Below are 17,403 nucleotides of genomic sequence, written 5' to 3'. Positions count from 1 at the left end.
AAATTTGCCAATGATACCAAACATGGAGGTGTGGCAGTGAGGCTGATGCCAAGGGACTGCAACAGGACACTGATAGGTTAGCAGACAAGTGGAGATGGAATTTAATACAGGCGAGTGTGAGGCAATGCATTTTGGCAGAAGGGATAGGGAGAGTCAATATAGACTTAATGGCTCAGTTTTAAAGCATGTAAAGGGGCAAAGGGACTTGGCAGGGTGCATGTGCATAGATCTTTGAAGTGGCTGGACATACTAAGAGAGTAGTTAGCGAAGCATTTGGGATCGTGGGCTTCATAAATAGAGGTATCAAGAAGTTATGCTGAACTTTTATAAAGCTCTGTTTAGGTCACAACTACAGTATTGTGTCCATTTCTGGTCACCACACTTCAGGAAGGATATGAGGGCCCTTGAGAAGGTGCAGCGGAGATTTACCAGAATAGTTTCAGGGATGAGGGATTTTAGCTACAAGGTTATGTTGAAGAAGTTGGAGTTGTTCTCCTTGGAGCAAAGGAGATTGAGGGGAGATTTCATCAAGGTGTACAAGATCATGACAGACTTAGATAAGGTAGACACAGAAAAGCTGTTCCTATTAGCTAATGGTGCAAGTGCTATTTGGATCCAAGCCAAGTGGTGAAGATAGTCGGTTTATTCACAGAATGCAGCATTACATATCTCTGCCATCTGCTTTGTTTCACCACCACCACCCCACCCCCCCGCCCAACCCCCCACCGCCACCATGGGTCCCAGCAGGCCTCTTTATATCCTGCTCCAAATCCTTAAAAATACACTGGGCACTGTCTAATTAATCTACCATTAACAGATTCTCCTTTAAGCAAAAACTTTATAACATACTTAAATAATAACAAGGCGATCAAAAAAACAATAGTCTTCCATATTTCTTACAACTCATCACAATTCAAGGTGTCCCTCTTCTAGGACCTCCAAAAATTTCTTGGAGCAAGCTCTTTGTAAAACAATCTGATAATTGGTGATTCGTGTTGACCCATTTTATCTTAGAAATCTCCTCTCCAACATTTCCTTTATGCTAGCAAGGTCAATCCTTAAACTTTTCTCATCAATGCTCTGTCAAATGATCATTATCTCATAGAGAAAGGTTAGCCACAATAGCATTCAATGAGCAAACCTTTCTCAGAATGCCCCTTGTATAGGATTTCCTTCAAAATGTTAGATAAGTAAAATCCCATAACTATCCCTTCTACTAGTGCCGATGTTTCTGCAGCTAGGGTACTTTTAACTACCCTTTTTATTTTCTTGGCTTCCCAGGCCAAGGATCAACACTTTCCATTTTTCCCCAACAAGAATATGATAAACCCAGCTGTACTTAAATATCCATCTGGAAGATTGGCATGAGAAGCATCACTGAAAAGGACTAATTTTATGTTTTGAACCTTGAGTATGCATTTCTCCAAACTTAATTTCTTTAATGTTTTATTTGCCCTCAAAACCTCAATTGCAGCATTTCACCATAGTACTAAGTTCCAATACATCATAATTGGCATCAGGTCTTGTCTGAATTCATAACCAGATTCACTGTCCAATCAAGCTTCTTAACTGCTCTCTGTTTCTTCTTTGAATGCAAGATCAACTTTGGGACGACCTGGCCTGATTTAAATCGGTTTACAATTAACACTTTATTGACGCAAGGTCATTCCTGACCAATTCTGATTAATGCCTAACCCTATATATTTAAAGGCCCCTGAAGCCTGACTTTCAATCTTAAATACCCCTTTTAACTTACCTATAATCAAATGCTCAAATTCCACAAAACCTCCCCATAGAAGTATTATCGACGTGCATCATAAGGATGCCTGTGAGCTTCTCTTTGTGACACCAGTATGGTCCATTGATCTTACCTACATTGCTGGATCTGCTTTCAGCTGAATACAGCCTACTCTCAGCAAGACAGACCTAACAGACAAATACCATACTCTTGATGCATCATTCAATCCATAAATACATTTGTTTAATTTCCACAGCTTCCCTTCTGCATCACTCGCTTCTTGAGGTGGTTTCAAAAACACTTGTCTTTGAAATTTTACACCCTGCAAAAATGCAGCTTTTCTATCTATCAACCTGCATTCCCATGATTCTGTGGCTAAAAGAGCTAAGAACATTTTCAAGGTCACTTTTCCTGTCGTGGGGGAGTCCACTCTAACATCTTGATCCCCAAGTCTCTCTTCGAAACCCCAGCCACCCGTCTCACTTTAGTCATATATGTCCCGTCTGGGAGTACTTTTTCCACACATATCCATCTGTTTGATCCACTATCTGGCTGTCCCCTATCTTGTACTTCAGAAGACGAATTCCTTCCAACTCTTTGTTTTGCCTCTCTTACTAATTTTTCTTCTTATTTGTTTGCAACTACCACAACTGCCTGAGCACAATGGCTTCTACTTCTACAACAAAAACAAGAAATGCTGGATTCACTCAGCAGGTCTGGTAGCATCTGTGGAAAGAGAAGCAGAGTTAACGTTTCGGGTCAGTGACCCTTCTTCGGAATTCAGATTTCCAGCATCCGCAGTATTTTGCTTTTATTTTAGGGCTTCTACTTCTAGTAGTGTTCCTAGATTTTCTGTTGTCTTTGCTCTATCGCATAGTCTAGTCAAGCTACAGCTTTTACTTGCCCTCTTATCTCTTTCTAGACTACTGCTACAGGGTCTTTCCCTCCCACAATCAGAGGATCCTTTGCCAGTACGTGATGGTTTCCTAGTGCCGGAGTCACTTCCAGACCCACAATGGGGACTTGCACTGAGCTTTCTTACTTTCCACCATTTCACCTCATTTTGCCAGTCCATTGATCTTGTTCATCATCTTGAGTGTTTAGCCAATGTTTAAATTTGCCAGTGACTTTCCTTGCTCTCCTTAAAATTGTTGCATCCCTCTCTGCAGTGGATGCTTCTGGTATGTACATTATCTTCATACTGACTTTAGGCAATTCTCCATTGGGTAACAGTGTCACTTTGTCTATGTCATCCAGCCCCTTATCTATTCTTAGCTGTCAAACATAAGTATGTGAGGGACAGAATGCCTCATCACCTTCTTCTAATTGTTCAGATTCTGTAAATTTATAATCAATCCCCATTAATTTAGATGAATGGACCCTAATAGTTTCACTACCATGTTGGAGAATCGGTCTTCCTATCACTTTACCTAGACCTTTATGCTCTTTCATACTATATTAAATCCCCAGGATTAGAGTTTATTTCTGACGGTCTTATACAATGCTGTAAGGCTCGCCGAATTTTCTGAGACTTCTGCGTTGATGAATGCCCTTCTCACTGCATGTAGGGCATTCAAGTTTCCAGACAAGGTGGAACTAATTGTCGTCCATTCTAAGGCCACGGGATGATCAACATGGAAGGTATTTTGGGATTCCTCCCACAGACCAACCTGAGAAGGGCTATAGCCTCCAACCATTTGAAGCGAATTCTTTGCGTGGACTGTCCATGCCAGGTGTTATGGCACAACCACTCAAGACAAAGCCCCCAATCAAGATATATATAAAATTTAACTGCGGCGGGAGGAATGCACTGTCAATTCATGCCCGCCGTTCCACAGGTCGCATCATACATATCTTAAAGCTTTCCAAATCAAAGACAGCCACAGCCAAATTGAACAATCTAGTAACCCCCGAATGAGGTGAACCAAACCAGTTATTTTTAGATGTCAACAAATTAACTGTTTATTAGAAATAAAACCTAAATCTTAAACACTACTAAGATAAACCAATATCTAAAGACCTTATAACTTATCTAAAGAATCTAACTCCCGCATTCACATACATATACCCAAACTAATAGTATTTTTGTTGTTTAATTAGCTGCCCAAAAAATAGAAATTACAATAAGGCCTTTGTTGATTTACATTCCTTACAAAATGGAATCTTTAATGTAGACACAGTCCAAGGTTGCTTGAAGTCTTCGCTGTTGTCCAATGGGATCCGACGATCAGAATTCGGTAGTTCAGTTCAGCATTTGAAGCATCAAAATCTTCTTCTTTCCAGCGATGAACACAGCAATTACAGTTCAGTAGTTGAAGTATTAAATTCTTTTTTCCAGCAGGAATTCAGCAGTTCAATAATTGGTTATTTTCTTTTAAGAAATTAATCTGGCTTGAAGCTTCTTTAAAATTTTGAGAGAGTATAGTAAATAGGGTTTAAATAGACTGAGAGAGCTCTCCTATTTCCTTCAGTACATGCTGGCAAAGCGTGTCTGTCTGAACAAACCAGTAAGCCAGTTTTTCAAAGTCAAAAGGCAACATTGTATGTCCCATTGTCCCTCTCTGTAAGGTTGTATCCAGGCAACCAAGATGCACCTTCAGTTGGTAACTTCTGAAGCTGGCTGCCTTAAACAAGTACTGATCTCTTAGAGCCTTAAAGGCATACCACATATTTCTCAAAAATAAACAGGATCATGATACAGGGCAAATGTTAGCTTGCAATTTGGTTTGTCGGCTAACATCTTATGGAGCATCTCATCAATCACTGCGTGATCTCTTTCATGGAGTCCATATTTTCGCACAGGTCTCTAAACTCGTCATTAGCAAATGGCCCCCCCCCCACCCCATTGTCAGTCAGGAATTTAACTGGTGCCCCCAATCCAGTGCCAATCCACTTTTCCATGATTTTATCTACAATTGCTCTTTTGCCTTTACCATGTATTACTGTAGAAAGACTGAATCTTGTTGCCATGTCTACAAAATAGAAAATGAAAATGTTTGTCCTTGTCCCACACCTTTAAATCCATAGCTACTACTTCATTAAAGTCTCATGCTAATGGGAGGCTTAAAATAGGCTGTGATGGCTTCCTCTGATACTTTTTTCATATATCACATTTTCACTAATCTTTTCAATAAAGCTTTGTGTACTCATCAACCACCCCCACATCCTTTAGTAGGATTTTTAATCTGTGTACGACCAGGTGAGAAAGAGGTCTCCCCTCAGCCTCCTCAGTTTCAGGGAAAACAACCCCAGCCTATCCAATCTTTCCTCATAGCTGCAACTTTCAAGCCTGGCAATATTCTTGTGAATCTCGTCGGTACTCTCTCCAGAGCAATTATGTCCTTTCTGTTATGTGGTGACCATGACTGTTTGCAATACTCCAGCTGTGGCCTAACCAGCGTTTTATACAGTTCCATTATTACATCCCTGCTTTTGTATTCTATACCTCGTCCAATAAAGGAAAGCAATCCATATGCCTTTGTTACGACCAGGTGAGAAAGGTATCGAGGGTTCCCTCTCAGCCTTCACCTGGTCTTACTGTAACAGGGTTTTATTTTAAACACACTGTGTTTTTAGCTCCCTCTTGGTGAATCCTTGTTCACCGCTTTCCAATTATAAGGCAAAGAAACCAGCACAAAGAGGCTTTCTTAGGTTTAAAGAAGAAAAGTTGAAACTTATTAAACTTAAACTTGAAATCTAATTTGGTTAATGCCTATGGACACACAACGAGCCCACGCTAGCATGCGTACACAATACACACGTGCAGAAAGAAACAGAAAAGAGCAGAAGAAATAAAGTGGAAAAGTTTGAGGCAATATCTGAGGAGGGTTTTTGTTATGGTTCTTCGAGCTCACTGTAGAGTCCTTGATTGTAGGTAGTTCTTGCTTTTTGTTGGAGCCCAGTATTCTTCTTAAACCTTGTTCGCTGTAGGAGACTTTTCTCTCTTGGGGTTCATGTGTCTTCAGTGGATGTGGAGTTCCATAAGAGATGGGAGCAGGCAGACAGGAGAAGCTATGGCGAGCCAGGCAGGAGAGATCTTCTCAGTCCAGGAGCATTCTGCTTTCTGCCCAAACTGTTTGTACAAATTCAAAAAACTCAGGTTGCCCAGCTCGGTTTTGTTAAAGGGATGCAATAATATCCTGATTGGAAAAATCTGCAGATTTGCCACTTACCTAAAGACAATTGCTTTATCGTGTTCCATGTCCAATTTTATTTGTGCCTTTTTCATGGATGGCTTGCTCAGGGAAAGGGTATCCCACTAGATACCACATCTGTACCAATAAAGTGGCTTACTCCAGCTATTCTGCATGGAATCGGTACCCTTTTCAGTGACCTTAATGTGTTGTCATCCCTGAACCTAAAACAAGTGGAACCTTCATATTCCCTGACTTACTAAGATCCTAACTACTGAGTGAATCTAAATAACATTTCAACCAATCCGTTCCACATACTGTTGATGTACAACCATTGTCCAACATAGTGCAATTAAATAAATCCGCTACTAGCACACTCATTACCAGACTGAAGCTTCTTGTGATCAGTACAATTCCTTCAGACTGATCAATATCATCTTCCACTTCTGAACCTTCCTTCATGTCATGGGTCACCTCGAAAACCCTGTTGCTCCATTTGACAATTTACCGCATGGGGATGGGCTATAAATTCTGGCTTAGCCAGTGACGCCCATATAATGAACAAATACACATCTGGATCACCTGTTAATTCCTTGGGCATTCCTGGTGTTCATTTGTCTATTATTGCTACGCCATTCCTGTCTTCTGCCAAAAAATGTCTCCATCCTCATTTCTTTTGTCTGTGATTCGTCTACTGTATTGATGTCTGCACCCCATATCTGAACGATCACAAAACGCCACGACCATTGAATCCTCCATCTTCTGTGACACCACTTATGTCCAATTTATGACATGAAGGCTGCTGGAAATGGCTGCTTTCCCAAGAATTTTTTTAAAGCATCAGACAGGTCATCTTTCTTATAAATTTTATCCATAAAGCTTAATAGAAACTCCAAACTTTCCTCAGTGTCCAACTGATGGACCTTTAGCTCACAAAATACTTTGCACCTGATCTTGCTTTTGTAGGAAGTGACAGTGCCAAGGCCATACCTTATTTTCTCTTCGGTAAGGACACAATCCATGTCAACATATCTACTTCATTTTCCATTGTATATAAGGTTCAGATTCAGAAAACATTGGTGGGGAATCATACCCTGACACTTTACGCCTGGTTTCAGCCATTCTTCTCAAAAGTAACTCAGATTACAACCTTCTGTCTGAAAATAAAATTAGTTTCTAATCTTCACCTTTAGGCTACCATGTTATTCAGATCCAAGCCAAGTGGTGAAGGTTGAAGCAAGACACAGATCCTTATCGTTCACAGAATGTAGCATTATATATCTCTGCCTCCTGCTTTCTCACCCCATGTCCCAGCAGGCTCTCTTTATATCTGCTCTAAGACCTTAATTAAACAATGCCCTTCGCCTGTGTATCTTACCATTACCTACCATTAACACAAGGACTAGGTGACACAGATTTAAGGTTTTGAGAAAGAGATGCAGAGGGATGTGAGGAAGAATTTTTTTTTACAGTGAGTGGTAATGACCTGGAACCCGCTGCTTATGAGGGCATTGGAAGCAGCGATGATGAATGATTTCACAAGAAATTTGGATGGACACTTGAGGAAAATAAATTTGCAGGGCTACAGGGATAGAGTAGGGGAATGGGACTGATTGGATTACTCTACAGAGAGCCTGCGTGGGCCTGATGGGCGATAGCTTCCTCCTGTGCTATAATGACTCTATGACTACATAACATGGGATTACGGTAGAAGTTGAAATATCAAAAACAAACTTTAAAAAAAAATCTGTTTATCGTAATGGAGAAATTTAAAATTAGTTTTTCAGGGCAATGAGGCTGTTCAGCAGTAATATGAACATAGGACACATTAAAAATGCAATTACACCTCATTCAACAAGGCATGATTTTTTTTCAAGGGTTTTTAAAGCGAGAGTAATAGTGTAAAAGGAGGATGAGTTTTCATCAGTTCGGTAATTTCTAGTCTGTTGTTTGTAGTTTGTTGGGGGACTTGAGCAGTGCACCCTATGGGAAAGTATAGAATGACAACAGCATCTTCTGGATTTCCACGTTTCATTGCGCATGTGTGGGCTCCAAAAGCTACCTTCAGTTTTAAAGTTGTAATGACAGCAAATGTTGGCAGTTTCACCATCATTACTACCACAAAATCGGGCCCATTATAATGCAAAGTTAGATTATTTGCATGAGGAAAGGGGTGGGTTATCAAGGACCAACAGCTCTTAAAGGACTGCTGTTCTCTCTTAAAGTTACCCTGTTCATAAAGAAGAAAAATGGCTACTGCACACATGCAGTAAAACAGCTAACCTGTCAAGCCCTCTTAGAATCTTATATGTGTCAATGAGATCCCCTATCATTCTTCTAAACTCCAGAGTATAGGTGCATTCTATTCAACATCTCCTCATAGAACAACCCTCCCATCCCAAGAATCAAACTAGTTAACCTTTGTTGCACCCCATTTAAGAAAGGTATATCCTTCTTTATGTATGAAGACCAAAAATGCACAGTACTCCAGCTAAGGTCTCACCAAAGCCCTGTACAATTGCAGCAAGATTTCCTTACTCTTTACTCCAATCCCCTTGCAATAAAGCAATAAATACAATTTGCCTTCATAATTACTTGCTATACCTCTACTTTAACTTTCTGTGTTCTGATGAAAGGTCGTCGACCTGAAACTTCAACTCTGTTACTCTTTCCCCAGATACTGCCAGACCTGCTGTGCATTTCCAAGATTTTCTGTTTTTGTTTCAGATTTTGAGCATTTGCCGTACTTTGTTTTTGTATTAATTTTGTGTTTTTTGTATGAGGACACCTAAGCCCCTCTGAACATCAATGTTTTATAGTTTCTCACCATTTAAAAATATTCTTTCTATTCTATTTTCTTTTCCATTCTTCCCACCAAAGTGGATAACTTCACATTTCCCTATTTTATACTCCATCTGCCAATTTCTTGCCCACTCAACTATCCTGCCTATAACCTTTTGCAGATTCTTTTTGCCCTCCTCACAGCTTACATTCACACCTAGCTTTGTATTGTCAGCAAACTTGGGTACATTACATTTGGTTCCCTCATCTAAGTATTTAATATAGATTGCAACACTGATCCTTACAACACTCCACGATTATCATCCTGCCAACCTGAAGATAACCTGTTCATTCTTACTCTCTGTTTTATGTCCATTAACAAATCCTCTATCCATACTAATATATTATTCCCAACCCCATGAGCCCTTATCTTCTGCAACAACCTTTCATGTGGCACCTTGCCAAATGCCTTTTGAAAACCTAAATATACTACAACCACGGGTTCCCCTTTACCCTGCCAGTTACATCCTCAAACAGCTGTAACAGATTTGTCAAACACGATTTTCCTTTCATAAAACATGTTGACCCTACCTAACCATATTATGATTTTCTGTGTGCTTTGTTGTCACTTCCTTAAGAGATTCCAGAATTATTTGATGACTGATGTCAAATGTTAGGCTAACTGGCCTACAGTTCCGTGTTTTCTCTCTCCCTCCTTTCGTTCCAATGAGACGATAAACTGGGGTCTTGCCTGCCCTCTCAGGTAGACATAAAAAATCTCTATTTTAAAGAAGAGCAATAGAGTTATCCCCAGTGGCTTGGCCAATATTTATCCCTCAATCAACATCACAAAAAAACTGGTCATTATCCCATTGCTGTTTGTGGGAGCTAGCTGTGCACTAATTGGCTGCAGTGTTTTCTACATTATAGCAGTGACTACACTTCAAAAGTAATTAATTAGCTGTCAAGTGCTTTAAGGACATTCTGTGGTCATGAAAGATGCTATGTAAATGCAAGTTTAAAAAAAAAATCTTGAATAATGGTGTTACATTTGCTGCCTTCCAATCCACTGGGACCATTCCAGAATCTAGGGAATTATCTGCAGCTACCTGATTTTGAACCCTGAGATGTAGGCTATCAGGTCCAGGGAATTTGCCAACTTTCAGTCCCATTAATTTTCCAGTATTTTTTCTTCACAAATATTAATTACTTAAGTTCCTCAATCTCATTAGACGCTTGGTTTCCCACTATTTCTGGTGTTTCATGTGGCTTCTACTGTGAAGACAGATACAAAATATTTGTTTAAAATCTGTCATTTCCTTATGACCCATTATAGTTTCTCCTGTCTCAGTCTCGAAGGAGCCCACGTTTACTCTCAATACCTTCTTCCTTTTTACATACTTGTAAAAGCTCTTACAATCTGTTTCTATATTTCTTGCTAGCTTACTCTCATTCTGTTTTCTTCCTCTTTATCATTTTTTTAGTTATGCTTTGCTAGTATCTGAAACTCTCCCAATCCTCAGGCTTGCTACTCTTGGCAATATTACAAGCCTCTTCTTTTAATCTAATATTACCCCCAAACCTTTTATTTACCCACTGATGGATCTCTTTTCCCTGGAGTTTTTATTTCTCAATGAAGTACAGATTTGCTGAGAATTATTAAATATTTCTTTCAATGTTCGCCATTGCTCATCTACCATTTTACCTGTTAATCTAATTTCCCAATTTACCTTTGCTAACTCACAGCTCATACCTATGTAATTGGCTTTGTCTAAGTTTAGTACTCTAGTTTCTGACTTTGTACATTACTCTGAAACTCACTGAAATCCTATCATATTATGATTACCTTTTCCCAGAGGATCCCTTACTATGATTAATAATTAACCATGTCTAATTACACAAAACAAGTCTAAAATAGCCTCTTTCCTGGTTGGTTCCATGACGTATTGTTCTAGGAAACTATCTCGAATGCATTCCATAAACTCATCCTCCAAACTACTTTTGCCAATTTTGCTCATTAGAACCCTTATGCTGGGCCTGCACCTGCAGCTGCAGGAGCCTGCATTCACATGCCTTCGGGAATTTCCAAGAAATCCTGTCCATATGCAAAGGGGGCTGGTGAAGGAGACCTTTTCCCCCTTCACTGCACCTGGGGAATGCCAATTACTTAGACTTACTGAAGAGCAAAAACTACCTGCATATGTTTTCAGACCGTAGGACTTGTACATGTGCCCCATTCATTTCCAAAAATGGTCTCGAATATTGGAGTCCGGAGGAACATGTATTTTAACATGTAAAATGTAATGCTACTTGTATTATCTGTTTAACATTCTATTGCTATTTAACATGAGGGGGTAATTAAGAAATGACAGAGGATTTTAGTGTGAACAAATGTTAGATAATGTGCTGACGAAGCAGGAAACATGGAACAGATGCTGAAAGAAGGTATCCTGTTTTATGCCCCTTAGCAAAAGCAGAACAAAAAGGATTTGGATGGAATTATTGATCATTCATCATACGTTTCCAGTCAATATCAAGCTGTTAACTGGATGAATGAAGTGATAGGATGCATCAGAAGGCAACTGATTAAAACAGGCATAGTATCAAACATTCCCAGTCAGCTATAGCATGCTTAACTGCAGAGCAAAGCTCCCTCTACCCTCCCATTGAATACACTAACCTCTTATAGACTATTGTTAAGAACACGTAGTATATACAGATCTGAAATCCCTACCATCAAAACTATACTGAGGTACTGTTACGATCTCTGATAAGAGCAAAGTAGTTGGTTCTGGGACTTAAACCTCCGTCTGGAATATATCAATAGGGCAACAGTCAAAATAGGTGGGGGAGCTCCAGGTACAGGAGTTCGAATTTGGGAATCTGCCATAATCTTTCCAGAAAATTATACTCTTTGCAATTCTGGTTTTCAGTGAAAATCGCAGCTTTTGTCTTTGTTGTAAAAAATGGCAACAGACTTGAATATTCAAAATGATGCTCTGCATGAAATAATGTGCAACCTTGCAAGTCAGAATTCTTGAGCAAAAACTAAAAGGGTGAAACATAAATGGACAAGCTGCAGTCATTGTGGCGTTAATATCTAATCCACAGGGGCCACTTAAGGTGCATACATCAGGTATTTCCTAGCATCTGTTGCCCCTCTAATTACTGGATTGCTTGTCTCAATCTAACTTTCCTTTTTTTCCATATAATTACTGTACTGTGGAATGTGAGCTCATGACTCAATCCATTTGTACCTGAGAGAGGAGCTCCGTATACAATAAAGGCGATGCCTCTGCGGTTTCGAGCAGCACATCCCTCGGGTGACAGGTCAAGTCCGAGGTACCTGCCGATAGCCATTGAAACAGGGGTAACTTCCAGTTCTCCAACACCCACGTTGATAACAGCTTCTGATTTCTCTCCTGCACCGAAACACAAACATTACAAATAAATCTTTTTAACTCAAAATAATTTCCTTAGCTTGATTATTTCTTGTCATCTGCATGAAACTCTTTGATCAGAATGCCAGGCATGGACTTTCCCATAGGCATCGGTACAATACTGCTGCTTTGGTCGTACAGAACTTGAGTATTGCTGAAAACAGACATTTTGTCAAAGCTTTTCGTCTTGCACTCATCAAGACAATTTGCAAGAATACCAATGGAAGGGAAAGCAACAAATTTATACTGTATGAGAAGAGAGTGCTGATTGGTTGACAAGTGGACTCTGATTGGTGGAGGCATTGCCATGGAGACTGCACCAGTTTCTGGTGACTGACAGTTAATTGCCAAGCTTTGTTTGAAATTTAAACCAGGCAGCTTGACTCTGATTGGTCAAGGCAGTCCCCTGAGGAATGAACGAGCTCGTAGCTGCCACTTATTTTGTTTCAGGGCCCTCTGTATTAATATATGTAGCTTCCAGTACCCGCAAATGCGCCACACTGCGAGCCCGACTGACAATCTTAAATTGGTTGTCAGCTTAATTCCTAGCACACTGAGGATTATTTAGCAAATGTTGTCCAATCGCAGAATCACATCTAATGTTGGACACTGTGTTTTGAGTTTTGCAAGCACGGGCTGGTTGGGTACAGTCTGTACCTTGCCCATTGCAAACAACGGAAGGAACATGTTGTTTGATACGTTCTGCCAGTCTTTGGGATGTACGGCCTATATACCTAGCATCACACTGGCATTGAAATTCATATATCACATTACTCATTTGTTCACCATCTACAAAGCACATGTGGCGCAGTGGTTAGCACCGCAGCCTCACAGCTCCAGCGACCCAGGTTCAATTCTGGGTACTGCCTGTGTGGAGTTTGCAAGTTCAGGTTTCCTCCCACATGCCAAAGACTTGCAGGTTGATAGGCTAATTGGCCATTATAAATTGCCCCTAGTATAGGTAGGTGGTAGGGAAATATAGGGACAGGTGAGGATGTGGTAGGAATATGGGATTAGCGTAGGATTAGTATAAATGGGTGGTTAATGGTCGGCACAGACTCGGTGGGCCGAAGGGCCTGTTTCAGTGCTGTATCTTTAAATCTAAAAAAAAAATCATGTGAGGAGTGTAATGGAATATTCTCCACTTACCTGGATGAGTGCAGCTCCAACAACACTCAGGAAGCTCGACACCATCCAGGACAAAGCAGCCCTTTGACTGGCACCCCCTCAGCCACCATGGCACAGTGGCAGCAGTGTATACCATATACAAGATGTAATGCAGCAACTCACCAAGCCTCCTTCGACAGCACCTTCCAAACGTGCAACCTTTACCACCTAGAAGGACAAGGACAGCAGATGCATGGGAACACCACCATCTGCAAGTTCCCCTCCAAGCCACACACCATGCTGACTTGGAAATATATCGCTGTTCCTTCATTGTTGCTGGGTCAAAAACCTGAAACTCCCTTCCTAATCGCACTTTTGGTGTACCTATATGGACTTTAGCGTATTCAAGAAGGTGGCTCACCACCATCTTCTCAAGGATAACTAGGGATGGGCTACAAATTCTGGCCTTGCCAGCGATGCTCACATCCCATGCAAGAATTTTAAAAAGGTACTCTAACTGTGACTTAAACATTGCCTCATACAAATATATCATTGCTTTATATTTGTACTCTATTTCCCTGTTTATCAAATTCAAAAGGCTATTGGCCTTTTCTATGACCTTATTTATCTGCACTCTCAATTTCAAGGAATTATTATTTGCATCCCTGGGTCTCCCAGTTCTTCCATGTCAATTAATATCTCTTCATTGAGTGGAAACTCCCATCCCTTATTTGCTCTCTCACACCTGTCCAGATTAAATTACCTCAGCTGCTTTTCCATAACCTACTTGTGTCTTCAGCAAATGTTTATATTTTCTTTTGCCTAAGTTATATACATACACAAAAAATTACATATAATATGTTCTTTCATGGGAGGGGAGAGAGAGGGAGAACAAAAATGGACCCAATATTGACTCCCATGTCTAAGACAATGGTCTTGATATTAATCTGAAAGTGGCTTCTGAGCGAGGGTGTGGTCAGGACAGCCACTGTGTCTGTCCATACTCTATGGTGACACCCAAACCCACAAGCTCCACCACCTAGAATGCCAAGTACAGCAGGTGCACAAGAACACCACCATCTCCAGATCACACATCATTCTGATTTGGGCATACACTGCCAATCCTTCATCATCACTGGGTCAATACCTTAGAACTGCCTAACAGCACTGTGGGAGCACCTTCAAAGCATGGACTGCACTGTCTCAAGAAAAAAGGATCATCACCACCTTCCCAAGGGAAACTAGGAATGGGCAATGAATGCCAATGATGCCCACATCCTGAATGAATTGAAGGAGCACCATGGGGGCAGAGATATCATGGGTCACAGTCCATTTGTCCTTCTTCACTGTGCCTAGAAACTGAGCATTCCCTGGGCACTGCAAAGAAGAAAATTCCCCCTCTTAGGTACTTACCACACGGTATTTGGGTGGCCCTGGAGAAAGAGCAGGCAGTGTCCACCAGTCCGCTTGAGGCTTTCTGCGACCAGTGAACACCGCAGGGACTGGAGTGCATAGTAGACACAGGTGGCAATATTATTATTTCATTTGATAAGTTTCCTTTTTGAATGCTTTAGTTTTCTATTAGCTGTGCCCCTCAAGAAAAAAAAAACTGATTTTTTGTTAGGTTCTTTGGTTAATGGCTCTGAGACAACCCAGTGTCCCCTGTGCAATATTTGAAGTTACAGGGTGGAATTTTTTGGGCTCTGCAAGAGCGGAATATGAGGCATGCAGGGTGATTTAATTAGGTGAGAGGTGTTTTTTGGATTCCCGGCAGTGGGATTTTTTTTACTGAAATTAAGTCGACAGTGTGTTTGCAGCAACTGCCTTCCCCCTGTATGGTGGCGGATTGCAGCTTTGGATTAATTTACATGCCATGAATAATCATTGCCCAACATTTAGTTCCAGTTAAGTCCTACGTGCCAGATTAAGTGAATGGCGAGCATTATTCCCGAGCCACCCCATTCACATTTGTTTCAACGTGGCGTGCAACAGTTGGATTTGTGCAGTTGAGTCTGAGGTTAGTGTTGGAATGGATGCCTGGCTCCAGGCTCGGCACCTGCAAGGGTAATTCTTCTCAGGGGATGGCGGCAAAAACATGGAGGTTATACATGGGGGAACAGGGGAGGGAGGAGGGGAGAACAAAGGAAGTGTGGTGGTTGTTATTGCTGCTGACGCTGGATGTGGGTGGAGGTGGGGATGGGTGCGTTGATTTGAGCATTACAGCCAACAAATGGTCATGAGGGGCCTAAAGGGAGGGATGAGTGCTGTCAACGTCGGGGATCTGTGGGGTGAATTCAGGATACTGACTGGCAACGGCAACGGTCACAGTCAATGGGGACAAATGGAGTCTGTAGGGGGGCAAGGTCAAGACTGAGGGTTGGGTATTCTTTGGCATTTTAGGGAGGGGAACAGGACTCAACAATAATGTTCAGGTGGATGTGAGGAAGATCAAGGGTCAGAGTCGGCATGTCAATGGGAGTAGGAACTGGGGGTGGAAGAAAGGCATGAATAAATTGATTATAACACTGTCCAAGGTAATGGGGGAAGTTCAAAGCTACAGAGGGTTAAGGTTACACTGGGTGGGTCAAGGGTGATGGGTGCAGGCTGGAAAGTTGCAGGAGGAGGTTGGAGGAGGTGGGCAGACTTGACTTAAATTGTACATGCACCATTTTCTTTCACGATAATGAGAACCATGTGGCCACTCATGGATTGCAATGGGAGTGGGAGGAGACGAATGAAAGTGGGTGGAATTTCCACCTGGCTGCAAATTTAAGGCACATAAAAGTGAACTGCTCATTGCCTCGATGGTTCAGCTGACTGACAACAGAGAGCTGAATTGGAATGCTCTGCTTATTTCATTATTTGAAATGCTGCAGCGACACCTAATACCACGGGAAGACGAGCAGAGGGAGTGACTAAGAAGGGCTCTTTTCCCTCAGTGCATGATGCCTGAATGCCAGCAACAAGAAGGCGAGGATGCTCCAAATGACAAAATCTAGGAAAGGCCTTATCGAACATGGCACTGGCAGGTCATCGCATCTTCAGGATAAGGACAAATTACCTTCAAATGTCAGAGAGGCAATGCCAGTGACGTCTAAAGATGTCACGTGAAATAGTCACAGCAATTTGAAGGATCCTGCGGCATGACCTGCAACTGCTTGGCTTTGGTGGGAATCCCATACCAGTTACCCTCAAGGTGACTGCTACACTCATTTTTTTTTCCTGGGGATCAATGGGTGACATATGTGGCATATCACAGACTGCGACCCGTTGGTGCATCAAAGAGGTGACCAATACCCTTTTTCGACGTGCCAATGATTTCATTAACTTACCTGTAGACGAGGACAACCAGGAAGCAAGGTCTGTGGCCTCTGACGCCATCGCTGTCTTCCCTAAAGTGCAAGGGGTGATCGGCAAAGGAACATAGGAGCAGAAGTAGGCCATTCAGCCCATTGAGCCTGCTCTGCCATTTAATACGATCATGGCTGATAGTACTCTTCAATGCCTTTTCCCCACACTATCCTCATATCCCCTTATGTCATTTGTATTTAGAAATCTGTCAATCTCTTCTTTAAACATACTCAATGACTGAGCTTACACAGCCCTCTGGCGTAGAGAATTCCCAAGATTCATAACCCTCTGATAAAGACATTTCTCCTCATCTCTGTCCGAAGTGGCTTCTCCCTTATTTTGAAGTTGTGTCCCCTGGCTCAAGAGTCCCCACTCTGCATCTACCCTGTCTATCCCTTTAAGTATTTTGTAGGTTTCAATGAAATCACCTCATTCTTCGAAACTCTAGAAAATACAGGCCCAGTTTCCCCAATCTCTCTTCATAGGACAGTCCCGCCATCCTGGGAACAAGTCTGGTGAACCTTTGTTGCACTCTCTCTATGGCAATAATATCCTTCCTAAGGTAAGGGAACCAAAACTGCACACAGTACTCCATGTGCGGTCTAACCAAGGTTCTATACAATTGAAGCAAGATTTCACTACTCCTGTACTCAAATCCTCTTGCAATAAAGGCTAACATACCATTAGCCTTCTTAATTGCTTGCTGCACCTACATGTTAGCTTTCAGTGACTTATTGACAAGGACACCCAGGTCCCTTTGTACATCTACACTTTCTAATCTCTTACCATTTAGGAAATACTCTGCACATCTATTCCTCCTACCAAAGTGGATAATTTCACATTTTTACACATT

The 17,403-nt window shown here is 41.5% G+C and overlaps 1 protein-coding gene across 1 annotated transcript in view; it reads right to left on the bottom strand.

Annotated features, from left to right (window-relative positions):
• hydin (HYDIN axonemal central pair apparatus protein) overlaps nt 1-17,403 on the bottom strand; it is a 1,234,740-nt gene that overhangs the window by 418,299 nt on the left and 799,038 nt on the right. The window contains exon 40 of the mRNA XM_068049816.1: nt 11,910-12,074. Within this exon, the coding sequence (XP_067905917.1) occupies nt 11,910-12,074 (165 nt within the window). The remainder of the gene's footprint in view (nt 1-11,909; nt 12,075-17,403) is intronic.

This window comes from Heterodontus francisci, chromosome 17 (genome assembly GCF_036365525.1).
Source record: "Heterodontus francisci isolate sHetFra1 chromosome 17, sHetFra1.hap1, whole genome shotgun sequence".
Lineage (NCBI taxonomy): Eukaryota > Metazoa > Chordata > Chondrichthyes > Heterodontiformes > Heterodontidae > Heterodontus > Heterodontus francisci.
This window is presented reverse-complemented; position numbering and strand designations above follow the sequence as displayed.